The sequence below is a fragment of the Vulpes vulpes genome, chromosome 1, assembly GCF_048418805.1.
Source record: "Vulpes vulpes isolate BD-2025 chromosome 1, VulVul3, whole genome shotgun sequence".
Lineage (NCBI taxonomy): Eukaryota > Metazoa > Chordata > Mammalia > Carnivora > Canidae > Vulpes > Vulpes vulpes.
The window spans coordinates 3,736,746-3,764,135 of NC_132780.1; the positions used below are offsets into that span (position 1 = coordinate 3,736,746).

The following is a 27,390-nucleotide window of genomic DNA, read 5'->3' on the forward strand; positions in this document are numbered from 1 at the left end:
TGTTATGTACAAAGGCACACGGCTGCTGTGTTGCTAAGCGTCCAAGAAAACATTCCAGAACAAAGGGAGCTGCCCAAGTGTTTCTGTAAAACAGACAGGTGAGCAGAGAAGGAAGGGGTCGGTCCGTGTGAGCCGCACGTATCCCCTCAGCAGAAGACGGTCATTTGCAGAAGGGAACGGTCCCATTAATGCCCCGAATATGGGAGAAGTTCCCTGGGTGGCAGGGGACTTAGCAACGGCGGGCAGCGGTGCCTTGGCATTAGGTTCCATCCGTGTCCAGGGAGGAGCATGGAGGGGACTTGGGGAGCATCTTGAGAAAAATTTGGGTATTTACATACAATCTTGGTCCTGAATTAGATTTTCTATGTTTTTTTTTTTCTTTTTTCATAGAACCCATAGCTATAACTGTCTGGATCATTTTCTTGGCAGATTTGTCACAGCGTCCCACGACAAAGCGGTGAGGGCTTGGGACCTTGAGACAGGCAAGCTGCTGGTGAGTGTGGCCCCCCTAGCAAGCAGCGCGAGGTCTTGACTGGGCATCTTGGGGGGGGGGGGTGAGGCTTGGGCTGGGCCCCTGGGTGTAGGAAGGGAAACCAGGCTCTCAGAAGAGGAGAATTTTCTCCTGGGTGATGGAGGTCGGGCATCGGGAAAGAGAGCTTCTTGGGGCAGGCAGGGGAGGGCTTTTGCTGGAAGGACTGGATACACGAGAGGAGCGGGGGCGGGGGTGGGGGAGAGAGGGCACGGCATTCCAGGCTCAGGGAAGTGCATAGGATCAGAGACCCGCCCTGTGGGGTGTTGGGATTTGATGAGACAAAGACCACGTGGTCAAAACACCACGAGTGTTCTGGGGAGCAGCCTCTCCGCAGCAGCCTGGAGGGGCCTCCGTCCGTCCATCCGTCCAGTCCATCGGGGACCAGGCTGACACTCCGTCTGTCTGTCCCGTGCCCAGGCAGCCCTGGTTCTGTCGGGGTTTGGGGAGGCTCCCCAGGGAGCTCCTCATCACCTCCCCTTTCTCCTCTTTTCTTCTCACTGCAAAGATCAGTTTATATTCACTGTAAGGAGCCCAGAAATTATAGTCAATACCTTGGCATCTCTTTTCCTACATCTGTGCGAATTTTCCTCTGAGCACAGGTGAGTATGAGCTGCTAACAGCCCAGTGTCCTTCTGTGCATCCTTTGTGGATCTTGACTCTCTTTTCACTCAAAAATAAATGGTGGGTAGGGTTACATCCGTGTCATCCTTTTTCAGGGATGCATGGTTAAGTCAGGCTGTGTTTCACTATTTTTTTTAAAAAGATTTTATTTATTTATTCATGAGAGACACAGAGAGAGAGAGAGAGAGAGAGAGGCAGAGACACAGGCAGAGGGAGAAGCAGCTCCCTGCAGGGAACCTGCTGCGGACTCGATCCTGGGACCCCGGGGTCACGCCCTGGGCCGAAGGCAGGCGTCCAACCCTGGGTGTCACCTGGGTGTCCTTGTGGGCTTACTTTAAAATGGTGACAGTGCCAATACCATAACAGTAACATACAGAGAGGCCCTCCTTTCCTGGAATGTTGATCGGCTCGTTGTCCCCTCCCCGAGATTGGGTGCCAACCGCTCCAAGGGGACAGTGAGCGACCTGGGGCCTGGCTGCAGGGTCTCATCTGTGGTGCGAGGCTCAGGGAGGCACTGGACGAACCCCCGTTTACCGAACTGGGTAGGAGGAAAGTTGGCTGTTGCCAGAACTGCACTGCTGGTCCTGCCAGGTGCTCTACTTGGCCTCGTCGCTCTGGCCTGGGCACAGCCTTGCTAACTACATCTACTAGTCAAACTAGGTGAAATGAAACCAACTTTGAAATTGGGCTCCTTGGCTGCCCTGGCCCATTACGAGGACTCAGAGGCCATGTGCAGCCAGAGGCTCACGGACTGGACGGTGCACAGATGGGACGTTTCCATCATCAGAAAGTTCGCCTAGACGGCGGGGCTAGAGAGAAAACAACCTTTTAATTGTTGCCCCATTCAGTGGAAGATCAAACACAAAACCTTCATAGCCTCCTGTAAGCTTTCTCCCGACGGCAAGTACGTGGTCTCAGCCTTGGACGTGGACCGCGGAATCTGTATAACAGATGCAGAGACTGCCACCACCGTGTCCTACATCAAAAGTGAGTCTGCACGGGCTCCCCACTCTGTTCCACCTGCCGGGGCAACAGCCTCTTGTCACTTGACCAACAGTGGCCGGCCTTCCTTCCTTCCTTCCTTCCTTCCTTCCTTCCTTCCTTCCTTTTTTCCTTCCTTTTTTTTTTTTTTTAAAGATTTTATTTGTTTATTCATGAAAGACACAGAAAAAGAGAGGCAGAGACAGGCAGAGGGAGAAGCAGGCTCCTCGCAGGGAGCCCGATGCGGGACTCGATCCTGGGACCCCGGGGTCACACCTTGGGCGGAAGGCAGGAGCTAAACCGCTGAGCCCCCCAGGGATCCCGGGGTGTCTGTTCTTGATGACACATCGCTGGGTGGCCTTCCTGACCTCAGAGAGAGTGTGCACACCCATGTGTGTGTGTTCACATGCCCGAAGCCCCCTCCCATGTGTACTTTCTGTTTCTGCTGCTGAGCAGAACCTGTGACACGGGTGCTGCCCCACGGCCAGCACCTCTCCTTCCTGGGTCACCTCACACTCCACCTGCTCTCAGGCTCCAGGGTTTAGTGGCACACCACACTCCTGCACACGCTCTGGCCCACCTCCGGGCCTTTGCATGTGCTGCTCCTACTGCTGGGGGGCCCTCTTCCTACTCTGTGTCTCCTGCTGACTTTGGGGGCCACTCCTTGACCTCTCAGGGCAGGGCCAACCTTCTGCGGGCCGGGAGCCGTGACCTACAGCCCTCCCCTCCCCCACTGTGTGGCCCCCCGCGTGCTGTGGGTGGTTGCTGGCACCAGGCCGTCCCTGTTGGATGGGAAGCTCTGCGGGGACAGGGAGCGGGTCAGCCATGCTCCTCGGTCTGAGCCTGGCATGTGGCTGGCCCCCCGGGAAGATGTCTGGGCAAGAGTCCCCAGTGAAACGCGGGGCCGGAATGCAGGGTGACCAGCCTGACCAGCCGCTTTCCCTGTGCCGCAGATCATCACGCCCGCTCTCTCACCGCCTGCTGCTTCGACTCTGACAGCCAGAAGGTGGCTTCTGTCTCCCTGGACAAAAACATCAAGATCTGGGATCTTGCGTCCCAGGCCACACTGCTCAGCATCACCAAGTGAGGAGGGGCCCCATCCTGAGGCGGGGAGGCCCCTCCGCGCGCCCCCTGGCTCGGCCTGCATGCCCTCAGCGACCTGGTCGCCGCGCGGGGCATCCCCTGGCTTGGTCCCAGGGCTCGGAGGAGGCCGGAGCTGGAAAGGTGAAGGAGGGAGGCAGCTGGGGGCACAGCATGAGCCTGGCTCAGGGGCATTTGTTTCCACGTGAGCCAACCCTGGGACGCACGGCGCAAGGCTCCCCTCCTGCCTCCCAAACATGAATTTCCAGCATCTTCTGTAAAGTGGGAAGATGTGATAATACGGGGCCTGTGAGGGTTACAAGGCAGGTGGCTGCCCCAAGCGCGCTGGTCCTCTCCAGCAGGCACCTGTGCCCTGTCACCCTGCCTGCAGCACTGTCACGAGCCCTGCTGGCCCCTGGGGATCTGGCCAGGGATTAAGAGGGCGCAGTTTCCTATTCTGGGTGATCTTGGACCTTACGTTCCGCACCTGCAGATGGAGCACAGGTGTGGTCTGAGCAGGTTAGCACAGACAGGTCCTCGCCTGGGGCCACACAAGCTCTGTTACTGAGAGGGACTCCCAGGGCCACCCGGATGGGGGGCGCCGGGGGCCACCTCCCTAGGGTAGCAAGGGGTGTGGGCCACAGGGGTGGCCACAGTTCCAGCGGTGGGCAAGTGTCACAGTCCACTGCGCTCTGTTTTCCTCATGGGGATGGAAGGGGAGATAAGCAAAGTGTGTATCGGTATTTCCGATCAACCCAAATGTGTGATTTTTATTTTTTATTTTTGGAAATGTAGCTTTCAGTAAGAAAATATAGAGGCAGAGGTTCTGGGTGCCACATGACAGTGCTGGCTTCATGGCCTGCAGCCTCTGGAGTTACCCAGGGCCTCCCCACCACGGAGTTGCCCACACGGGATTTCATGCTCTGCTGTCAATGTCCTGAAATTCTTAGTTTTTGAACAAGGGGCTTTGCGTGTTTTTATTTCAAAAATATGTAAATTACTTTTAAAAAAAAGATTTTATTTACTCATTCATGAGAGATACAGAGAAAGAGAGGCAGAGACACAGGCAGAGGGAGAAGCAGGCTCCATGCAGGGAGCCCGATGCGGGACTCGATCCCGGGACCCCGGGGTCATGCCCTGGGCTGAAGGCAGACGCTACACCGCTGAGCCACCTGGGAACCCCCTGTAAATTACTTTTTGAAAAGGCAAAACGTGAAACACGGAACAAAATTAAAAAGGAGTGAAAGGATCTCTAGTGAACAATCTCTCTTACCTGCCTCATGGTCATGTGCTTCCCGCTTTCCCTCCTTCCTGCCTGTCTTCCGTTCTCTCTTGGCAGCTTTATTGAGAGATAATTCACATATCAGAGAACGCGCGCATTTCAAGTGAACAGTTCAGTGGTTTGGAGGATATCACATTATGTTTTAAATTTCAACAAAACTAATATACAACGTAAAATTTTCCTTTTTTTTTTTAAAGATTTTATGTATTTATTCATGGGAGACACACAGAGAGAGAGAGAGAGGCAGAGACACAGGCAGAAACACAGGCAGAGAGAGAAGCAGGCTCCATGCAGGGAGCCCGATATGGGACTTGATCCGGGACCTCAGGATCATGCCCTGAGCTGAAGGCAGACACTCAACTGCTGAGCCACCCAGGTGTCCCAACAACATAAAATTTTCATTTTGACCATTTTTAAAAAAGATTTATTTATTTTAGAGAGTGCATCAGGGAGGGCCACAGGGAGAGGGAGAGAATCTCAAGCTTGAGTGTGGAGCTGACACAAGGCTCAATTTCTCCACCCTGAGATGGCACCCTGAGCAGAAGCCAAGAGTCTGATGCCTTGCTGACCAAGCTACCCAAGTGCCCCTCATTTTAACCATTTTAAAGTTAATCCCTGGCACTAATGGCATTTACAGTATTGTGCAACCATCACCACTGTCTATTTCCAAAACCCTTTCATTACCCAAGCAGGAACTCTGTGTCTACTAAACTGTAACCCCCACTCCCTCCAACCCCAGAGCCTAGTAACCTCTGTTCTACCCTCTGCCTCTGGGAATTTGCCTAGGCTGGATATTCCGTACAAATGCCATCGTACATAATTCGCCCTTTCGTGTCTGGCTTATTTCACTCAGCACACTGCTTGCAAAGGTCACCCAGTAGCATTTATAAGAAACTTCATTCCTTTTTATGACCTAACGATATTCCGTTGTATGGATCTACCACATTCCATTGATGTGCTCATCTGTCGAGTGACCCTTCAGTTGCTTCTGTCCTCAGACCATTGAACAGTGTTTCCAAGAACATCAGCAGACGGGTATCGGTTCAAGTTCCCACCTTCAGTTTTTTTGTCTGTATGCCTAGGAGCGGACCTCCGGATCAGATGGTAATGCTATATGTAGCTTTTTGAGGAACCAGGGCCTTGCATTTTAATTTTTCCCTGGGTCCTGCCAATTATAGAGCTGGAGGACTTTCAAAATTCATCATCTTAAGGGATTTGGAAGCTTGCAAGGAGTAAACATAAAAGGAATGAACATAAATAAATGATTTTGGGGGGGTTTCAAACGTCAAGCACAATTTAGAAAACTTGAGAAGTCTATTGTATTTACCCATACTTTTGCTTATGTTCTTCCTTTCTGATGTTCCAGTTTTCCTTATTTCACCATTTCCTTTCTGTCTAGAACAATTCCTTTCAGCTATTCTTTGAGGGTACTTCTGAAAGCAACAAATTCTTAGAGTTCTCTATTCAGAAAATGTCTTGATTTTTCCTTCCTCCCTCCCCCCCTTTCTTTCTTCCTTTCTTTCTTTCTTTCTTTCTTTCTTTCTTTCTTTCTTTCTTTCAAGAGAGTGCATTCACAGGTGGGGGGAGGGGTTGAGGGAGAGAGGAGGGAGGGGGCAGAAGGAGAGGAGGAGGGAGAATCTCAGACAGACTCCCTGCCCAGTGCAAGCCCCACCCAGGGCTCGATCTCACAACACTGAGATCACGACCTGATCCAAAATCAAGAGTGGGACACTTACCCACCCAGGCACCCCTCCTTCATTCCTAAAGGATATTGTTGCCGGATATAAAAACTGGGGTTGACAGGTTTGTTTCTTTCATTATTTAAAATCTGTCCTGTCACTTCTCATCTTCATGATTTCTGATGAAGAATCCACTGCCATTCAAATTGTTTTTTCCCCAAAGTAAGGTGCCATTTCTCTCCTGCTGCTTTCAAGATTTTTTTTCTCTGTTTTAAGTTATCAGAAGTTTATGTATTTAATTTCATTTTAAAAACATAATCTCTACCCCCAACACGGGGGCTCGAACTCATAACCTAGAGGTCAAGTGTTGTATTTGAAGTTTAATTATGATGTGTCAGGGTGTAGATTTCTTTGGGTTTATTCCTACTTTAGTTTTTTTTTTTTTAAGATTTTATTTATTTATTCATGAGAGACACAGGCAGACACACACGCAGAGGGAGAAGCAGGCTCCCTGCAGGGAGCCTGATGTGGGACTTGATCCCGGGACTCTGGGATCACGCCCTGGGCCAAAGGTAGATGCTCAACCACTGAGCTACCCAAGGTGTCCCCCTACTTTAGTTTCAGGTGGCTATAGGTTTTGAATCTATAGGTTTATGTCTTTTGCCATATTTGGTAAGATTTCAGATATAGTCTCTGATTACTTTTTCAGCGATACCTACTTTTCCTCTGGAACTCTGATGACACAAATTTCAGATCTTCTGTTATAGTCCCACAAGTCTTTCAGGTTTTTTTCCCCAGTCTATTTTTTGGACTGTTTAATTTATATTGTCTGTTGATATTTACTGATTCTTTCCTCTGTCCTTTTCATTGAATATTTAATTTTGGATATCATATTTTTCAGTTCTGAAGTTTCCATTTGGTCCTTTGTCACATCTGTGTCTTCACTGAAGCTTTCTATTTTTTTCATTTGTTTCAAGCATGATTATACTTGTCGAAGTATTTTATGGTGACTGCTTAAAAATCCTTGTCAGGTAATTCTAATGTCTGTGTCATCTCATTGTTGGAGATCTGTTGATTATCTTCTCATTCACAATGAGATTTTCCTGGCTCTGAGTATGATGGGTGATTTTTCTTTTGTGTCATGGACGTTGTGTGTATTAATTACATTAGGAAATAGTCGTATTTTTTTAAAAGATTTTATTTATTCATGAGAGACACACAGAGGCAGAGACAGGCAGAGGGAGAAGCAGGCTCTATGTGGGGAGCCTGATGTGGGACTCGATCCTGGGACTCTGGGATCACACCCTGAGCTAAAGGCAGACACTCAACCACTGAGGCACCCAGGCACCCCAATACTCAGTCTTAAAACCTGTCCTCGCAGGCCACTTAAGCAGAGCCTGGCAAACACGGCAGTCTAGGCTCCCGTCTTGGCCCTTGCTGACCTGGGTGGGGGATGGGAGGCAGGTTTTCCTGAGATGTTTGGCTGGAATACGGTGGGTAGTGTCTAAAAGTTTTCCATCTTGCTCAGCTGTCCATTTGGTTAGGGAGAACAGGCTTTTCTTGAGGGCCTTTTTATGGTCCCCATTGTTTTGGGGGTTATAGGCTTTTCACTACAGGATATATGAAGAAAAATAAACTCTAGGGACTCCCAGCATACCATTCTTGGGTCCCAAGATATCTTGCTGGTCTGCCTTCTTGTCTCCATCTTTTCTAGTCTCCTCTTTGCTTTATAAATGCCCAGGATTGTTGGCTGCCCTTAGCAGGAGGTATAGGGAGAAGTGCATTGATTCCATCTTGTCCAGAAACAGGTACAATGTAAGCTCTTTCCTCAAACTTTTGTACTAAGTACAACAGTCTCTTATGAGAAGTGGAATTTATTTGAAATGAGAACCCCATCCTGGAAAATAGAGATAGCGCTGGCTTAAATCCCAACAACAGTGTTTGGATTCTGGGGAAGGCTTTTTATCCATCTCCAGTGAATGCTGGGATAGCTCTTAGCCTAACAGCCACAGGAATTTGGAAAATTTTATCCTGGACACCCCTGGGACATTGACGTTTCTTCTCCTTTGCTCTTACTCAGTCTGTGCATTACAAAGAACTGAAACAGAATCCAAAACTCTGACCTGAGCTCTAGGAAAAAGTTTTTTCTAAGCCTGCTTTCAAGTAAAATGACTGATTTTACAATCCAGACTACTCAGAGATGCTCATTTATGTTTATAGGTTCTCTTGAAAGCTGTTTATAACAGAAGATGAGATTCACAGGGAAAATACTTTGAGGATCACAAAGAAAATAAAAATAGCAAAGTTCTGGCAATTTTTTTTCTGTCATAAAAAGAGACAGAAAAATTGAGAATGGATGACTCAAAACTTAATTGAACACACAGCATTAAGCTATGCTTTAATTACACTGAATACAGATGAGGAGAGAGGGAGAGAAAAGAGGGAGTAGTTGGGAAGGTAAGTAGGAGGGTGTGGTAAGAGGGCTGGGGCAGGAGTACCGGGTAGAAGGAGCCAAGCTCCCATGTCTCGGAGAGAAAGGAGGCAGAGGGTGAGCAGGAGAAGCCCACCTATTAAGTGTGGTCACAGTACCAAACCCAACAGGGCATTATTCTTTTGACCACCACTAACGGATTTTCTGACGCTCTTTTTTCTCAAGGGTGAGGTAGCTCTAAGTAGTGCCGTGGTTCTCAATCAGGGGCAATTTTGCCCTCCGCCCCCAGTGGACAATTTTCCAATGTCTGGAGACATTTTTGGTTGTCACAGCTAGGTGTCGGGACTACTGGCATCTAGTGGGTAGAACCCAGGGTTGCTGCTAAACATCCCACGATGTACGGGGCAACCCCCTACCGCAAAGAATTGTGAGTGGCACAAAATGTCAATATAACCATGATTGAGAAATCCTGGGATAGTGTGGCACAGTCAGAGCAATTAAGATCTGGACCATGGTAACATATACATAATGGAATATTACTCAGCCATCAAGAAGAATGAACTCTTGCCATTTGCAATGACGTGGATGGAACCAGAGTGTATTATGCTAAGTGAAGTAAGTCAGCAAAAGACAAATACCATATGACTTCACTCACGTGGAATTTAGGAGACAAAACAGATGAACATAGAGGAAGGGGGGAAAAGAGAAAGAGGGAAGCAAACCATATGAGACTCTTAAACTGAAGGTTGATGGAGGGAGGTGGGTGCGGGATGGACTAAATGGGTGATGGGTAGTTCTAAGGAGGGCGCTTGTTGTGTTGAGAACTGGGTGTTGTATATAAATGAGGAATCACTAAATTCGACTCCTGAAACCAATATTACACTGGATGTTTACTAACTAGAATTTAATAAAAACTTGGGGAAAAAAAAAAAGATCTGGACCATGGTAGGCAGTGATGGAAGGAATGATGTCCATTAGGTCATAGGGGATCAGCTACAGCGCCCGTCACCCTGGGTGTGTCCTCACATCCTCCAGGCATGAAGTGCTAATGTGTGCACCCTTCCGTCTGTGTTTCAGGGCTCATTCCAGTGCAATCTCAAACTGCTGTTTCACCGTCAGTGGCCATTTCCTATGTACAAGCTCTTGGGATAAAACCTTAAAAATATGGAATGTGCACACAGGGGAGTTTCGAAACTCTGGAGCCTGTGTGACTCTAATGCAGGGCCATGAAGGTTCTGTGAGCTCCTGCCACTTTTCCAGAGACAGTGAGTAATTAACCCGTGGAAAGATTTCACACCTGTGAGAATGCTGGGGGTGGTTCTCCTCACGTTCCACTCACACGGGTTTTCCGTAGGGTGGACAGGCAATTTCTGATGATGCCAATGGTGAGGGTGGATTTATTTTCAAACAAAAAAAGAACAAAAACTGAAAGGGACATTCACACACAGAAATGTGCAAGTAACAGAGACTCAGCTTACTGTGGCTTAGCGGCCAAAGATAGCTGTTCACCCCCATAATGGGAAAGTCCAAGGGCAGGTCTCAGTTCAGGTGTGGCTGGGTCCAGACACCACACAATGCTGTCAGGGAGCCAGTCCTGGGAAGAGAGAACCATCTTTAAGATGCTCCCAGCACAAGTCCCAGGGAAGTTTTTCATTGGCTCAGCTTGGGACACACCCACCTCTGAGCCAATCACTTTAGCAGGGGAGGCCTCTGATTGGCTAGGATCGAGCTACCCCCCCCCCCGTCGGAGTCTACCCTCCACAGGGACTGAGAGTACATGTGGGCTCTTTCCCCGTGGGAAATCGGGGCGCTGTTGCCAAATGAAGGGTCGGGGATGCCAACGGGTGATGACGGGAAGCGGCCTCGGACCACTAGCCTCGGCGAGGGAAGCGACTGCTCCCGACACTCAGGACCCGGTGGCTTTACTCCTCCTCCATCCTCGTCAGGAGTGGGGTTCGCTCTGTGTGTGTTTCAGGGGCCCCCAGCCAGCACAGAAGCAACCAGAGCCTGGCTGGCGAAATGCTGGGGCGCTTTTGAACAACTCCTCTTCCCCAGTGGCCTCTGTGTGAGTCAGGCCCCGTTATGAGGGGTCCCACCAGTGTCCGTCCTTGCATTTTGGGGGGTTCGGGGCTGCCTATGGTCAACCAGCACTATCCTCACATTGCACATTTGTGCATTAGCATCCTGGGTAAAATTTACCCGTGACCCTGAAATCAGCAGGTGCAGCGCGGGCGGGAGGCCGCAGGGGCCGTGGACCCGGGGCCACGCTGCAGGCCGCCTGCCGCCGAGCTGGGCGGCGCCCCGTCGTCTTGTCTCAGCTCTCTTCTTGTAAAGCGTCCCTTCTGCGGCCTCTGTGGTGCCCAGTCGTTTTGCATGTTGTGGCGTGGGTTGCTGCCCCTGCTGCTTACGGAGCCCCGAGCCCACCGGGTGTGGGGGTCGGCCCGGGCGGGAGCTGGAGCCCCGAAGGGCGCACACTTCATGGTGATGGACACACAGTCCGGATCAAAGAGAGCGGGTTTCAACAGAAACAGACCCCGAACCAGGTCACGCACCGCTGGCTTCACGGATCGTCACAGCCCTGAGTACTGAGAATTGGCTGTGATGGGCTGGGGGTCATGCAGCTGCTCCAGGAAGGGGCTGGGGTGTCCTCGGAGCCAACCGCGGTGGCACCTCACAAATGCAACCTCTCAGCCTGCTTTGACCTCGGGGAGGGAGGAGGCGCTTGGCTGGGGAGGATGACCCCCCCTCCCTCCCACTGAACCCCCCACCCCCTGAAACTCTGTCATTTTGTGTCCTAGCCTCTTTTCTTGTGTCTGGAGGGTTTGACAGGACCGTGGCCATCTGGGATGTAGGAGAAGGCTACCGGAAGCTCTCCTTGAAGGTACCAATGGCAGTACCAGGTAGAGGGTCAGGTGGGGTGCTGGGTGCTGGGGATACAGCAGCCGGTGAGACAGGCCTAGAGGTGCCCACTGGAGCTGACACCTCTGTGCAGAACTGACGAGGAACCGACAAGCAGATCACTGACAAGAAATCACAACAGGGTGATGTGATAGCAACAGACCCCAAGGACTAATCCACAGAGGGTGGGCAGGGAGGGCTTCTTGGAGAAGGTGGCACTTGAGCTGAGAACTCCATGGTAAGGAAAGACTGGGTGAATGGGGGAAGGGTGTTCTAGGCAGAGGGAACTGCAAATGCAGAAACTCAGAGGTGGAGAAGTGTGGGCTCCAAAGTGATGGCGACCCACCCAGTGCTTCTGCCTCCAATTAGAGGAGACGCAACGCAAAGTGGCTCTAACGAGGGGATGGAGTCCGACACTGGGAGAGTGCAGACGGTAGGCGGGCCCAGGGCTGGCTTCAGCTGGGCCTCTGCGGAGCGCCCGGCCCGAGGTTCCCGCATCCTCCCTGGTCTTGTGATCTTGTGGTCTGGCTGCGAATGCTTGCCTCCACCACCAGGCCCCTCTGTCCCCGTGGCCCCAACATAGACTGTGTCCCCTTGATCACCACAACATTTGGGATCCCAGGCCGGGTCTGTCTGGAGTGCTGTTCTGCAGGGGTTCTGGGGGAGCCAAAGGGAGTTCACATCACTGCAAATAAATGGCTTAAAGCTGAGCATTCAACCTCCCCATGTTAAAAAGTCCCTTAAAAGACCTCAGTAAGTGTCTGAACCCACAGTGGTACCTCCCTGCTCTGAGCTCCCTTTTACCAGAGGAAAACCACCCCCCATTTGCTTCATCTGGCTGCAGCGGATAGGTTTGCAGTGACTGGAAGCAAAAGCCCCCGCACCAGGAGAGCCTCAAAGAACGCAAACGGGAGCCTGCAAGAGGCCTCTGGACCAGCTGGGAATATAGTCATCACCCCCCGCCCCTGCCCGCCCCCGCCCCACGTTCCTGCTAGACACTTCAGACAATACCATTTAACACACACACACACACACACACACACACACAGTGCCAGAATGCACACTTGCATCAACCACCTTTACCCTTCCCGTTCCACCAGGGAGGCACAGTGAGCAGCTCCTAAATGTGTGCATCCCCGGGGGCCCGACTCTGTGTTTTTTTGTTGTGCTCACCGAGGTTTTTCCTCTAGGTGCCTGTTAAAATTTAATTTTTCTTCAGGGCCACAATGACTGGGTGACAGACGTTGCCATTAGCAACAACAAGAAATGGGTCCTGTCTGCTTCAAAGGTAAACGTGGCCAACCTTCGGGTAACTTACAATTTCTCTCACATTTGTGAGATAGGTGTTAACCGAGGTGTTCCTGTCAAGCAGAATTCCTGGGCTGGCGCAGTCTGAGCACCCCACCCCCCACCCTCCACCACCCTCCTGGCCAGGCCATCCTCATTCAGGGAGCTGGCGGGGAATGTGGAAAGCAGGTCCCTATGGCTGCTCATGTGGGGGGCTGCTGGGTATTTCTGGGTCTGCAGCCGTTGGCATCTGAGCTTTGCTGGAGCAGAGGCCTGCCCAGGCTGGTGAGTGATGGAGCCAGCAGGGCCCGTAGAGGGCAAGGTGTGAGCTCGCTGGTGAGCAGAGGCCACCCTGAGCTCCCAAGTGAGCCTTCCCTCTCTGCATCACTGCGTCCTAGAATTTCCATGCCAGTGGTACAAAAGAGCGCACCCAGGGTATCCCGGGGTATGAGCACAAGTGGGGGTGCCGCCTTGCTCCCCTGCTGGCCTTGATTAGTGCCATGTCATTCTCCAGCCTGGGGGTTTCTAGGTGTACGGGACTGTGGGCAAGAATCTGCCTACCGTGACCAACTTGTCAGAGAGCCAACCCAGACGCTGCCAACTGGACCCAAATACCATAAAAATATAACACGTAATGAAAGTTCTATGACATATGTTATCGTAACTTAAAAATAGGAATAATGGGGGCGCCTGGGGGGCTCAGTGCTTGAGCGTCTGCCTTCAGCTCAGGGCGTGACCCCGGAGTCCTAGGATGGAGTCCTGCAGGCAGTCCTGCTTCTCCCTCTGCCTGTGTCTCTGCCTCTCCCCGTGTCTCTCATGAATAAATAAATAAAATCTTAAAAAAATGTGAAAAATGACTATGGCAACTATATCTCAGTAAAGCTGGAAACAAGTAAAAGTGCAAACCAAAGTAAGAAAAATGAAGGTTTATTTGAAATGTATGTCTTAGTCTGTATTTTTCACTTCTCTGTTCCATAAAGGCTAGTATTGAAACAATAATAATTGGACTACTTGACGGGGGCAATTGGTAGTACTTAATAATAGATAGGACTCATTAAATATGTTTTAAAAATATAAAACTATTTTATAATGTTTCTGTCTTATAGCAATTTATTTAGACTTTAAAAAACTCTTCACAGGACACTGAAGGTTTGTGGGCTATATATGCCATCATGTATGCTTAAGATACATAAACATAAGATTTTATTTTATTTTATTTTATTTTTTTAAACATAAGATTTTAAAAAGTGACTACAAATACCATAGGATTGATTAAAGAGGTATTACCTCTATTTATTTGTGTATCTATTTCTCCAGCTTTACTGAGCTATAACTGACATATAACATGGCCTAAGTTCAAGGGGGGACTGTGTTCTCTGAGCTGCTGCAGCCTCGGGAGGCCCTTCTTTGCTGTAGCAGTAAAACAAAATACTCACCAATGTATAATCACTTTGGCCTGCAGCTCTGCTCTCAAGCCCACTTGTCACCCATTCTCGGTGTCAGGCCACGAGGTGCCATCAAGCTAAACAGCCTCTCAACAAAGGCTGCTGAGTGCTCCGAGTGGAGCACTCGGGATTTTACTTACTAGACACCAGCGGTTTTTAGATTTGTGGGAATTCATTTCCGGCTCTCCAAAGCCGTCTGGCTGCGCTAAGTCTGCAAACCTCTCTTAGTGGACGAGCAGCATTTGTCGACAGGTCGTTTGCCATGATAATTGCACCGGCTAGGCCGGCCCTGCCGAGAGTGGCCATTCTTGTAAAGCCCTCGGAAGTACACCGGATGCCGTCGAAACTCGAGCTTCTCCTTCTCAGGGAAATGGCTTTAGCACAGGGGTGATTTGAATTTGTGATAATAAAGCTGGATTCCAAATAAGGTTTGATTTTAGTACAGACATTGAGAATGTCCTCGTTGGTGTGACTGTCATTTTCTGGTGAAATTTTTTTTTTTTTTAATTTTTATTTATTTATGATAGTCACAGAGAGAGAGAGAGAGGCAGAGACACAGGCGGAGGAAGAAGCAGGCTCCATGTACCGGGAGCCCGATGTGGGATTCGATCCCGGGTCTCCAGGATCGCGCCCTGGGCCAAAGGCAGGCGCCAAACCGCTGCGCCACCCAGGGATCCCTGGTGAAATTTTTTTAAAAATATTTTTTTTATTTGACAGAAAGAGGGAGAGAGAGAGAGAGAGCCCACTGCAGGGAGAGGGAGAAGCAGACTCCCTGCTGAGCAGAGAGCCGGACCTAGGGCTCGACCCCAGGACCCTGGGATCATGACCTGAGCCAAAGGCAGACGTTTAACCCACTGAGCCACCCAGATGCCCCAGGTTTTTTTTTTTTTTTTTTTTTTTTTTTTTAAGTACTGAAGCAGTCCTATTTCCAAAAAAAAATGAATCCTGTTTTCACTGTATGAATTTTTGTCACAACCTGCAACCGAGGGACAGTCACTTCACCCACCTACAGGCTCGCCGTGGCCTCTTTGAAGACCCTCAAACGCTGTTGGAGAACAGTGTATACCTTTCTTGTTAATTCTGTTGTCTCCTACACTCTCGTCCTCAATGCATTTCAAAGCCAGAGGACATTCCTCTTATGCCACACTTTAAAAAAAAAATACGATTCTGTGGCAGGCCCACATTTTAAATACCTTCTCTAGAGCCGGCAATGCTAACGGCCATCTCAGAGGTACATGTTTAAAGAGTACATCTTCCTCCATTTCTACAAAGTCATCATCTTTAAGTGCTTCTGCACCTTTTGAGGAAGGGGAAAAGCGACTAAAAACTTCTAATAAGAAAGACCACAGGGGTCCCGGCGGAGTCGCAAAAAAAAAAAAAAAAGAAAGAAAGAAAGACCACAGGGTGGCCCAGGGGGCTCGGTCAGTTATGTGTCAGTCTCGGTTTTGGCTCAGGTCTTGATTTCAGGGTCACGGGATCAAGCCCCTCGTCGGGCTCCATGCTTAGTGGGGAGTCGGCTGAAGAGTCTCTCTCTCTCTGGGACCCCTGAGTGACTCAGTGGTTGAGCACCTGCCTTTGGCTCAGTGGTGACCCTGGGGTCCTGGGATCGAGTCCCACGTCGGGCTCCCTGCATTGAGCCTGCTTCTCCCTCTGCCTGTGTCTCTGCCTCTCCCTGCGTCTCTCATGAATAAATAAATAAAATCTTAAAAAAAATTCTTTCCCTCTCCCTCAGTTCCTCCCCCCAACCCCTTTCTCTTTGTCTCTCTAATAATTAATTTAAAAAAATACGTGGAGCAATTGGGTGTCTCAGTTGGTTAAGCATCTGCCTTTGGCTCCGGTCATGATCCCAGGGTCCTGGGGTTGAGCCGGGAGGCCCCTTCTCCCTCTCCCTCTGCCTGCTGCTCCTCTGCTTGTACTGTCTCTCTCTGTCAAATAGGTAAATAAAAATCTTGAATGAAAAAAAAAAAAAAGGACCCAACATCACGGGTGAGCAAATCACACTCCTTTTTGGTGGGTGGAGTGCAGGATGTGCTGCCGTTTAACAGGTGAGATCTTTTCATTTATTTGGGAGGAAATTAGGCTGAATAGAGTTTGCCAGAATTTACATTTGCATTGTCTGCTGAATATGTAGATAGATGAGCAATGTCTAGTTAGTATTCAGATAAGATGTCAACACGCTTTTGTTTTAGGTTTTCTGCATTTTCACTAAAATCTTCACAGAAACCAAGAAGATGATTTGAAACTCCCAACTTTTGAATCAAAGTATTTAAAGGGTAGGTGGTGGGGATTCGACAAGTCACTTGATTTACTGTGGAGTGTATGATCATTGGTGGAACCTGACGGCTCCACTCGGCGAGGGGCCAGCCAGGATGTAATCGCGTGCCCCTCCTGTTCTGCCGCAGGACATGTAGTGGTACCTGCTGGTTCAGGAAAGGTAACATGACTCACGGTCTCTTGTTGCAGCTGTAATACGTCACCATACCCTTCATCCCTTACACGACAAAAACTGAAGATCTTACAGTTCTGTGAGACAAGTATGACAAAGTCTTGCTAGGCTAAAATCCAGGCACCCACAGGACTGTATTCCTTTCTGGAGGCTATAGGGAATTATCTATTACCTTCCCCGCTCCAGCTTCTAGAGGCCACCCGCATTCCTCGGCTCCTGCATTCTCTCCCATCCTCAAAGCCCACAATGTTGTATCTCTCTGTTCCTTTCTTCCATAGTGTCATATTCCTGTCACTGTGTTATCCACTTTTAAGGACATTTGTTATTTTGTCCAGCCCAGCCCACCTGCATAACCCAGAACATTCCCCCTATTGTAAGATAAGCTGATTAGCGAACTTTGTTCCATCTGCAACCTTAATTCCCACCTTTTAATATAATTTTTTTTAAAACATCACATTTAAAAAAAAATTTTTTTCGAGAGAGAGAGGCAGAGACACAGGCAGAGGGAGAAGCAGGCTCCATGCAGGGAGCCTGACGTGTACTTGATCCCAGGACCCCAGTATTACGCCCTGGGCCGAAGGCAAGCGCTAAACTGCTGAGCCACCCAGGGATCCTCGCTCCCTCCCCCACTTTTTAAAAAAAGATTTTACTTATTTATTCACAAGAGACACACAGAGAGGCAGAGACATAGGCAGAGGGAGAAGCAGGCTCCCTGCAGGGAGCCCCATGCGGGACGTGATGCCAGGACCCTGGGATCAGGCCCTGAGCTGAAGGCAGACGCTCAACCCCGGAGACACCCAGGCGTCCCCCCTTAATTCCCTTTTGTAACCTGATATGTTCACGGGTTCTGGGGATTAGGAGGTGGACTTCTGGGAGGTGGGCATTGTTCTGCTGACTCCATTAAGAACAATCACAGGAATGATACGATGATGGATGTTCATTTGAGCAGTATTCCCACTACTGTCTCAGGAGTACTGGTGTCTTTTTTTAAAAATAGATTTTGTTTTGTAGAGCAGTTTTGGGTATACAGAGTTAGGCTAATAGTATGGAGCGCTCCCTTCCAGCGACCCTCAGTTTGTTCCCTAGAGTTAAAAGTCCTTTATGCTTTGTCTCCCTCTCTGATTTCACCCTATTTTTCCTTCCCTTCCCCTATGATCCTGTTTTGTTTCTTAAATTCCACATGAGTGAAAGCATATGACATTTGTCTTTCTCTCACTGACTTATTTCGCTTAGTGTAATATCCCTAGTTCCATTCACGTCATCGCAAATGGCAAGATTTCCAACTTTTTGATGGCTGAGTAATTATTTGAGAAGACAGAGAGAGGAAGGGGACAAGTGTGCACTAGTGGGCGCAGAGGCAGAAGAAGAGGGAGAGAGAATTCCAGGCATGCTCGAGCTCAGTGTGGAGCCCCATGAGGGCTGAGATCTCACAACCCTGAGATCATGACCTGAGCTGCAATCAAGAGTCGGGTGCTTAACCAACAGAGCCACGCAGGTGCCCCTAGACTGTGTTTTTGGAGCAGTTTCAGGTCTGCAACAAAATTGAGAGGAGGTACAGAGATTTCCCATATGCTCCCTGCCCTCACAAACACGTGGCCCTCCCCCGTTATGTACCAGTGAGACATTTAGAGTAACTGATGAGCCTACCCTGGTCATTATAATCTGGAGTCCAGAGTCTACGGTGAGGTTCACGCTTCATGGTGCACATTCCAGGAGTTTGGACAACTGTAGAATGCCATGTATCCGCCACCACGGTACCATACAGAGCAGCTCCACCGCCCTCACAATCCCGTGTCCCACCTGGTCATCCCTCCCTCCCCAAAACCCTGGAAATCACTGATCCTTTTTACTGTCTCCATAGTTTTACCTTTTCCAAAATATTATACAGCTGAACCCATAGAGTGTATGGCCTTTTCCAGATTGATTCTTGGACTTAGTAATACGCATTTAAGGTTCTTCTGTGTCTTTTCATGGCTTAATAGCTCTTTTTAGCATTGAATAACAGTCCACTGTCCAGCTGTACCACAGTTTATCCATTCATCTACGGAAAGACATCTCTGTTGCTTCCGCCTTTGGGCAGTTGTGAGTAAAGCTGCTATAACCATGCTTGCGGAGGTTTTTGTGTGGACATAAGTTTTAAACTCCCTTAGACAACATCGAGGAGTTTGATTGCTTGAGTGTATGGTAAGAGTATGTTTAGTTTTGCAGGAAAGCCAAGTGGCTCTACCATTTTGCATTCCCATCAGCAGTGAATAAGAGTTCTTGTTGCTCCGCATGCTCATTAGCACTATCGTTGTCCATGTTCTCCATTTTGGCCATTATAACAGGTGTTTAGAGGCATCATTTTAATTTGTGAATCCCTGCTGACGTAGGATGTGGAACATCTTTCACATGTGTATTTGCCATCTATATGCCTTTTTTTTTGGCGGAGGGCCTGTTAAGATCTTTGGTCTATTTTTAAACGGGGTTCTTTGTTTTCTTATTGTTAAGTTTTAAGAGTTCTTTATAGATTTTTTGATAATAGGGCTTTATCAGCTATGTCTTTTGCAAATACTCTGTGTGTAGCAGAGCAGAACATAGTGTCTTGCAGAGCAGAAAATTTTAATTTTAATGAAGTTTAGCTTATTGATTCTTTCATGGATCATGTCTTTGATATTATATCTAAAAGTCATCATCAAACCCAAGGTCATCTAGATTTTTTCCTATGTTATTGTCTAGGAGTTTTATAAATTTGCATTTTGGTCTGTGACACATTTTGAGTTAATTTTTGTGAAGGATGTAAGTAAAGTCTGTGCCTAGACTTTTTTTTTTTGCACATGAATGTTCAGTTTTTCCAGCACCATTTGTTGAAAAGACTATAATTCTTCCATTGTATTTCCTCTGCTCTTTTGTTGATTATATTTATGTGGGTCTATTGTTGGGATCTCCATTCTGTGCCAATGATCTCTCTGTTCTTTCACCAATACCATAGTATTGATAACTGTAGCTTTACAGTAAATCTTGAAGCTGGATAGTGTCAGCCTCCAACTTTGTTCCTGTCTTCATCATTATATTGGCCTATTCTGGATCTTTTCCCTTTTCATAAAAACTTTAGAAGCAGTTTGTCGATATCCACAAAATAACCTGCTGGGATTTTGATTGGGATTTCACTGAATCCATAGATCAAGTTAGGAAGAAAGGACAGCTTGACAATAATCAATCTTCGTATTCATGAAGAGTTTTATAGTTTTCCTCATATAGATCTTGTAAGTATTTTGTTATATATAAACCTAAGTACTTCATTTGGGGGTGTGTGTAAATACTAGTGTGTTTTTATTTTTTTATTTTTTATTTTTTTAAATTTTTTTTTTTTTTTTTTATTTACTTATGATAGTCACAGAGAGAGAGAGAGAGAGAGGCAGAGACATAGGCAGAGGGAGAAGCAGGCTCCATGCACCCGGGAGCCCGATGTGGGACTCGATCCCGGGTCCCCAGGATCGCGCCCTGGGCCAAAGGCAGGCGCCAAACCGCTGCGCCACCCAGGGATCCCCACTAGTGTGTTTTTAATGTGAAGTTCCCACTGCTCATTGCTGGTATATAGGAAAGTCAATAGACTTTTGTATATTATTTTGTATGTATTGTACATATACACATATGTATATTTTGTATATATATTTTATACATTAACCTGTGTATCCTGCAACCCTGTTGTAATCACTTATTATAAGACTTTTTTTGTAGTTAATTCTTTTGGATTTTCTACATAGACCATCATGTCATCTGTGAGCAAAGAGTTTTATTTCTTCTTTCCCAATCTGTTTATCTTTTACTTCCTTTTTTTGGTCTTATTATGTTACCTAGGAACACTAATCTATTTTTGTTTTAGGGTTGTTTTTTTTTTTTTTAAGATTTGATTTTACAAGAGAGAGAGAAAACAAGAAGAGGTGGGGACAGAGGGAGGAAGAAAGAAAGCTGAGTCCCTGCAGAGCAGTGAGCCTGATGTGGGGCTCAATTCCAGGACCTTGAGACCCTGCCCTGAGCTGAAGGCAGATGCCTAACTGACTGAGACACCCAGGTGCCCCTCGTTTTAGTTTTTATTCATTTATTCTATTATTGCTTCTGATTTTTCCTATTATGGACCTTTCACTTAAATGTAATCATACAATATATGGCCCTTTGTGACTGGTTTATTTCACTTAGCATAGTGTTTTCAAGATTTATTTATGCTGTAATTTAAGTAATTTCTTTTAACTGCTGAATCATATTCCATTATACGGATATATCACACTTTATCCATAGTTCTTTTCACCACCTGGCTATGGTAAACAATAGTGGTATGAATGTTTGTGAACAAGTTTTTGTTTGAACACCTGTGTTTTATTCTTTTGGGTATGTACTGAGAAGTGGAGCGGCTGGGTCACAATGGTAACTCTGTATGTTTACTCACTTCAGGAACTGCCAGACTGTCTTCCAAAGTGCTGAACTCTTTCATTTTCCCACCAGTATGCAGGAGGGTTCCAACTTCTCCACAGCCTCTCCAGTCTTGTTATTTTCTTTTTTACTTTAGTCATCCTAATGGTTGTGAAATTGTATCTTGTTTTAATTCGCATTTCTCTGATGGCTAATATGTTGAGCATCTTTTTATGTAATTATCGGCCATTTATAGATCTTCACTTTCTTGATGCATATCCTTTGAAGCACAAGTTTTTAACTTTGGGAAAATCCAATTTTTCTATATTTTCTTTTGTTGCCTGTGCTTTTGGTGTCAGGTCAAAGGAACCACTGTTTTATCCTGAGTCACCAACATTTACTCCTAAGTATTCTTCTAAGAGTTTCATAGTTTTAGCTCTTGGCACCCCTGTCAAAAATCCACCTGACCATAAATGAACAGTTTTATTTTTAGTTTCTCCATTCTTTTGAACTGTGTCTACACTATCTTGATAACTACTGCTTGGTAGTAAGTTTTGAAATAAGGAAATGTATATCCTCCAATATTATTGTTCTTGTTCAAGACTATTTTGGCTATTCTGACTCCCCTGAATATCCATATAAATTTTAAGATCAGTTTGTTTATTTCTGCAAAGAAGTCATCTGGGATTTTCATAAAGATTGTGTTGAATCTATAGAACATTTTGTGGATTATTGTCATCTTAGCAATATTACGTTCTCTGATCTATTGAACATGAGATCTCTTTCTGTTCATTCACATCTTTAGTTTCTTTCAACAATATATTTTTAGTTTTTGGTCTAAGTTTTGCAGTTCCTCTGTTAAAATCATCACTAAACATTTTCTTTTTAATGCTATTCTAAATGCAATTGCTCAAATTGCACTTTCAGATTGTTCATTGCAAGTATATAAAAATACAATAGATTTTTGTGTCTTTGGTTTTACTGAACTTATTTGTTACTTCTAATAGGTTTTTAGTTGATTCTTTACAATTCTCTATTATACAAAGTTAAGTAATCTTCAAATAGTTTTACTTTTTTTTCCAATCTGGACGGCTCACATTTCATTTTCTTTCACATTGGTGTCTTTTTGGGATATGAAAAAACTGATTTAGAATTTGCCCATCTCATACTAGGCTTGTGAGACTCATTCTTGTCTCCACCATACCCAATTCCAAATTCTTTTCCTCATATCCTGCAGTAGGATGTGTTCTGGTTATTTACCACCCCACCCCTGCCTCCACTCTAGTTTTGTCTGTCCAGCTGTCATTAAACACAGCTGTTTAGCCTCTGCTTCTGGTGATGTCTGTGCCATGTTGGCATTGGTCTTGTAATTATTCTTACTTTCATGATCAGAACTCTTAGAAAACACAATAGTAATATTCATAATGATAAACATTTTACTTGCAATATCTTGAAACAAAGCACAACAGTTGCACAGGTAAAATCAAAGGCAGACTGTTAACACTTGTGTTAACACAATGCAGTCACACGGAATGCTTAAATCACATCAAGTGGGGGTGAATCACAGTAACGGATGGCCCATTTTTGGGAACTTAATGTGAACTGCAAGGCATGGAAAAGTGGCAGCAACTATGGAAGGCGAATCATCTGTCTACGCATATCCACTTGTCATTAAAAATAGTTTTGCTCTTGGCTCCTCTTTTGGGGGCCACTGTATGGGTTTTGTGCTTTCCCCTCAGACTTCTGCATCCATTGCTGACAAGTGGGACTTTATGCATCCTGGAATGGGTTTGCGGGGATGTGGGACTTGTACTAAAGGCGCAGTGGTCCTGGACAAATCGGGACAGTTGCTCACCCTAATTTTGCTCCTCTGCAGGGTGAGGTTCTTCACACGGGAACCTGGATGCGATGCACCTCCCTAGGGCCTCCTGGCTGAAGAAGCCTATTTGGTGACTGCTGCTTTGCTGTTTAATTTGTTTTAGGACAGGACGGTGAGACTGTGGAATATTGAAGAAATTGACCAAATTCCTATGGTAATCAAGTACAAAAAGGCCCTGGGCTTAAAGGTGAAACAGGTTAGTACTGGGTAATATTAAGCTCAATGAAGGCTTTCATTAGTTTCCTCCACAAATTAATTTATCCTTTGAACATTTATTGGGCAGCTGGGGATAAAAACCACGAACAAAGAGATTGAAATTCTTGCCCTGAGGGAACTTACGTTCTAAAAGAGGAGACCATGAACAAAGAAGCCAGAAAAATATATAGTATGTCACATGGCAATAAATAATTTGGAGAAAAAGAACAGGGGGAAAGGGAATGGGTGGGAATGTTGGTGACACATTATTTATTTGAGAAAGAGAAAGAGCGTGTGTGGGCAGAGGGAGAGAGAATCCTCCAGCAGACCCCCCACTGAGGGTGGGACTTGATTCCAGGACTCTTTGAGATCAAGACCTGAGCTGAAATCAAGAGTCCAGCCACTCAACCCACTGAGCCACCCAGGGTCCCTGCTGGTGACACTTGAAAGGGTGGTCAGGATAGGTCTTACTGAGAAGGTAGCTTTTGTTAAAGACCTGAAGTGGTGAGGGAGTGAGCTGTGCAGGTGTTTAGGGAAGGACTTTCCAGCAGCGGGAAAGCCCTCTGTGTGAAGACTCTGAGGCAGGAGCTCTCTTGGGGTGTCTGAGGAGTGAAGTGAGTCAGAGCATAGCGAGGCACACAGTTGGACATGATATTAGCTTCTGCCGCTTCAGTAGACCCCCTGGCCAGGCCCCCAGTGCCTTCCCATGGAAGTGGCCCAGGTACCTGTTTTTCTCTAGCAGAGGGTGGTGGTAGGGTGGGCACATCTAGTTCACCAGGTATAGCCAGGGCTGGCCATAGAGTCCATCCCTGGGTGCTGAAGGCCAGTCCTTATGAGGGCCTTGTGCTACAGACACTTGGCTGCACCTTGAGAGGCTTGAGGAGTCTATGCTGGGTCCTCACAGTCCTCCTTCCCTGGAGCCACCTAGGTTCTCTTCTTAGAAGGCCCAGCTGGGAGCTACTGCTGGGAATGGCTAATTTGGAACAGCACTGTAGGGCAGGGATATGAGGGGAGGCACCAACATGGACCTTGTCTTTGTGGCCAGCTGGTCCTCATGGCCTGTGTGGCCATGTGGGCCCTTAGGCCCTAGAAGCTGACTAGCTACAGAGCAGTGCTTGCCCATGTCCTCCACCTGCCACCTGGAACAGGGCCCCCACGCACTGCCTCCTCTGACGTTTTGGGGTTGGGTCACGGGAAATTATGCCATAGGATAAGGTAGGTAAGGACCAGATTTCTTTCTTGCAAAACAAAAGAAAGAGACATACTTGAAACTGTTCCAAAGATGAGCCCTCCGCATTTGTCTTGGTCAAAATCAATATAAGAAACCTCAAAGCCTGATTTCCCAGAGGGCCTGCCCTGGGGTGTGTGTGGCTGCCTCTCCTACAGGCCTCAGTGCCCTGAGTGGGCAAAGGGGGCAAAGCACAGGGGCCTGGTGTGCCAGAGCAGGGCATGCCATCTTGCAGGGGGATGGTGCTGTGGTGAGTATCCCCAAGCCCTCTGCTCATGGCCTGAGAGCCCCCCTCCCTGTGGTATTGCTCACTTGTTTGTGGGAAGCAGATATGGTGGGTGAGCTGTGCCACTGTATCCACTGCTCTCTGTGTGCCTTGGCCAGAAACAGGCTGAGAGGGAGGAGGATGCTCAGCACCTTCAGCATCTAATAACAATTACTGCTCTGTTTAGAAATCTCGCCTACTTGCTTCTCTTGGTTCTGTAAGTTAGGTCCCCAGGCCGTCATGGAATTAGGAGAGCCCCTCAGGGCCCACAGCTGTGCTCTACAAAGGACAGAGGGTGGGGTCAGACACTCACCCCATCCTCTCCACTGTCAAGTGGCTCCCCACTCCTGCCCCTAGGCTTCCCATAGCAGGGGACGAGCTGCTGCGGTCATATCTGCACAGCTTCTGCTGGGGGGGGGGGGGGGAGGCCCGGGGTGGTTCCCAGGGGTCCGCAAGCTCCACCCTTGTGGGGTTAGAGACCACAGGGAGGAGGGCAGCACTTGCTCTGGCCCAACCCCAGGTGGTTGGATCTGGAGGGAGCACTCTAACCTGGATGCCTTGGTCACCTCTGACCAGCACTTGCTTTTTGCTCTTTTTAAATATTTCATGTCAGTGTGAAGTATGTGAGAAGCCTTTCTCCACCTACGAAAGTGACATCTTTTCTGAAACAGTCACCAAATGTGTGTTCTGCCGAATGAGCGAGAAGGACTTGTCATCAGAAGCCTTGTCAGCAGAAGCCTTGTCATCATCCTCAGGAGGGGAAGATATACGGTCAAGGGAGTGCAGCCTGGGCACAGACGACTGACGGCCATTGGGCCTGCTGGCTGGCTTGAGTAAGGTGACCTGTCACGCAGGGACCTCCGGCTAAGGCCCCCGCCCTGGCCCCGGAGGTGGGCGGTCACACTGGGGCACAGCGTCAGCTCCACAGCACGCTGGGGAATCACACACCTTGTTCTTAGTTTTCACGCAGAATAAATATCTAGATTCCTTTCGAAAACAAGCCTGTGAATTCTAGAAGGCTTTTTGCTCCATCTAAGCCTTGTGTCCCGGCGTTCACTCCGTCTCAGTGTTGCCTTGTAAGGCTCCTCGGTTGATGGGGCTCATCAACTGGGCAGGAAGATGCACGGGGGCCCCTTGGGAAGCCCGGCACTGCGGGCACCTCCCGGCTAAGGCTCCCCGGTGCCAGGGGGCTGAGCAGAGGGAGGTCTGGTGAGGCAGCGGGGCCGAGGGCATTTCCATCACAGGAGGCTTCCGGCTCTCCACCGCAGGCGTTCCCCTTTCCAGAAGGCCCAGGCAGGGGTACGGCCCCCTTCCCGCTTCCAGAGCCCACCACACCACACCCCTGAGTGGCCCAGAGGGACAGAGGTCTCAGGTAGCGGGAGGGCTCCATGACTTAGCTCGGCCTCGGTTTGGTTAAGCCCCATCGGGCTTAACTGCAGGCCTGATGTCCCGTCAGCGCGTGGGCCTCCGTGGGCTCTGCGGCCGTGGGCAGGGCTCCGAGGCCCTCACCCGGCCCCAGCCCTGGGGCCTGGCCCCTCAGGCTGGAGCTGCGGGTCCGCGTGTGTCGCCGCTTCACCTGCGAGGCAGGAACCGGTGGAAGCTCCACTTGGCGCCCTCCCAGCAACTTCTCTTTCAATGACATGCCCTGGGGCTAAGTGGTCCCCCCCACCCCCCCAGGACACGCACAGATGTGTCCCCCTCCCCCCACCCCCCCAGGACGTGCACAGATGTGCCCCCTCCCCCCAGGACACTCACAGATGTATCCCCCTCCTCTCATCCCCCCCCAGGACGCGCACAGATGTGCCCCCCTCCCCCCACCCCCCCTGGACGCGCACAGATGTGCCCCCCTCCCCCACCCCAGGACGCGCACAGGTGTGTCCCCCTCCCCCACCCCAGGACGCGCACAGGTGTGTCCCCCTCCCCCCAGGACGCGCACAGGTGTGTCCCCCTCCCCCCCCAGGACGCGCACAGGTGTGTCCCCCTCCCCCCAGGACGCGCACAGATGTGTCCCCCTCCCCCCCCAGGACGCGCACAGGTGTGTCGCGCCCCCCACCCCGCTGCGGGGCACGGCCGCGCTGCAGGTCCCCCCGGGGCCCCACTGATGGGCACACGGGTCGCTTCTCGGGGTCTTGCTACGACAGGTGATGCTGGACAGCTGTGTGCAACCTGGAAGCTGTGTGTCCAGGAAGGTTGCACACACACACCTGCCGAGACTTACGTTTCCGTGGCCGAGGCGCCCCCCGAGGCCCCGCTGCTGCTCACAGGCGCCCTCGCAGGTGTCGGGGCGGGGGGGGGCGCCCAGAAGCAGCCGGCGGGGAGCCGAGTGCAGGCGACACCCCCCGGGCGGTGGCGGCGGGAGCAGCGGCACAGCCGAGGGCCGAGGGCCGAGGGCGCCCCGGGCGGGCAGGGCCGCTCCCCTCGAGCTGCGGGCGCGGGCGCGGGGGCTGCTGCGAGCTCCACGCGGGGCCGCGGCGGGATGCGCGCGCCGACCGACCGGACAGCCTGCGGGGCTTCCCGCGCCAGGTGTGGAGGGCGGAAGGCGCGACCTCGCGCGGCCTCCCCGGTGAGCGGCCTCCGCGGCTCGGCGCCGGGGGGAGACGCCAGCGGGGCGCGGACACCAGCCCGCCGGGGCCCCGCGCAGCCGCGGGTGGGAGCCGGGCCGGCCACCGCGCATGCGCCGGCTGCCCCCAGCTCCTGCGCATGCGCGCGGCCGATGGCGCAGAATCCACGGTAATGGGGAGCAGATTCTCGC

At 49.2% G+C, this 27,390-nt stretch overlaps 2 protein-coding genes across 2 annotated transcripts; one reads left to right on the forward strand and one right to left on the reverse strand.

Annotated features, from left to right (window-relative positions):
• The first annotated feature begins 94 nt into the window (after positions 1-94).
• WDR88 (WD repeat domain 88) lies at positions 95-25,638 on the forward strand. Its single transcript, XM_072750018.1, has 9 exons — positions 95-326; positions 430-493; positions 2,002-2,140; positions 3,088-3,217; positions 9,684-9,871; positions 11,405-11,487; positions 12,724-12,792; positions 23,054-23,146; positions 25,252-25,638. Exons 5-9 carry the CDS (start codon positions 9,823-9,825, stop codon positions 25,441-25,443), a joined length of 486 nt encoding a protein of 161 aa, XP_072606119.1. The 5' UTR covers positions 95-326; positions 430-493; positions 2,002-2,140; positions 3,088-3,217; positions 9,684-9,822; the 3' UTR covers positions 25,444-25,638.
• On the reverse strand, positions 4,370-27,376 carry LOC140597951 (uncharacterized). Its single transcript, XM_072750012.1, has 3 exons — positions 26,857-27,376; positions 10,085-10,200; positions 4,370-4,553 (listed from the first exon to the last, which is right to left on the reverse strand). The coding sequence occupies exons 1-3, from the start codon at positions 27,310-27,312 to the stop codon at positions 4,499-4,501; spliced, it is 627 nt and encodes a 208-aa protein (XP_072606113.1). The 5' UTR covers positions 27,313-27,376; the 3' UTR covers positions 4,370-4,498.
• Between the last annotated feature and the right edge of the window lie 14 nt (positions 27,377-27,390).

Bases quoted from the DNA above. Each gene is read 5' to 3' on its own strand.
- WDR88 (XM_072750018.1), top strand. From the start codon at position 9,823: ATGCAGGGCCATGAAGGTTCTGTGAGCTCCTGCCACTTTTCCAGAGAC. The intron at 11,488-12,723 runs GTACCAATGGCA...ATTTTTCTTCAG, and splicing joins ACCGGAAGCTCTCCTTGAAG to GGCCACAATGACTGGGTGAC. The intron at 23,147-25,251 runs GTTAGTACTGGG...ATTTCATGTCAG, and splicing joins TGGGCTTAAAGGTGAAACAG to TGTGAAGTATGTGAGAAGCC.
- LOC140597951 (XM_072750012.1), bottom strand. From the start codon at position 27,312: ATGCGCGGTGGCCGGCCCGGCTCCCACCCGCGGCTGCGCGGGGCCCCG. The intron at 10,201-26,856 runs GTAAGTCTCGGC...CTCTCTTCCCAG, and splicing joins GGCGCCTCGGCCACGGAAAC to GACTGGCTCCCTGACAGCAT. The intron at 4,554-10,084 runs GTAAGCTGAGTC...CTCTCAATAAAG, and splicing joins TCTTTGGCCGCTAAGCCACA to CTGCCAAGAGAGAACGGAAG.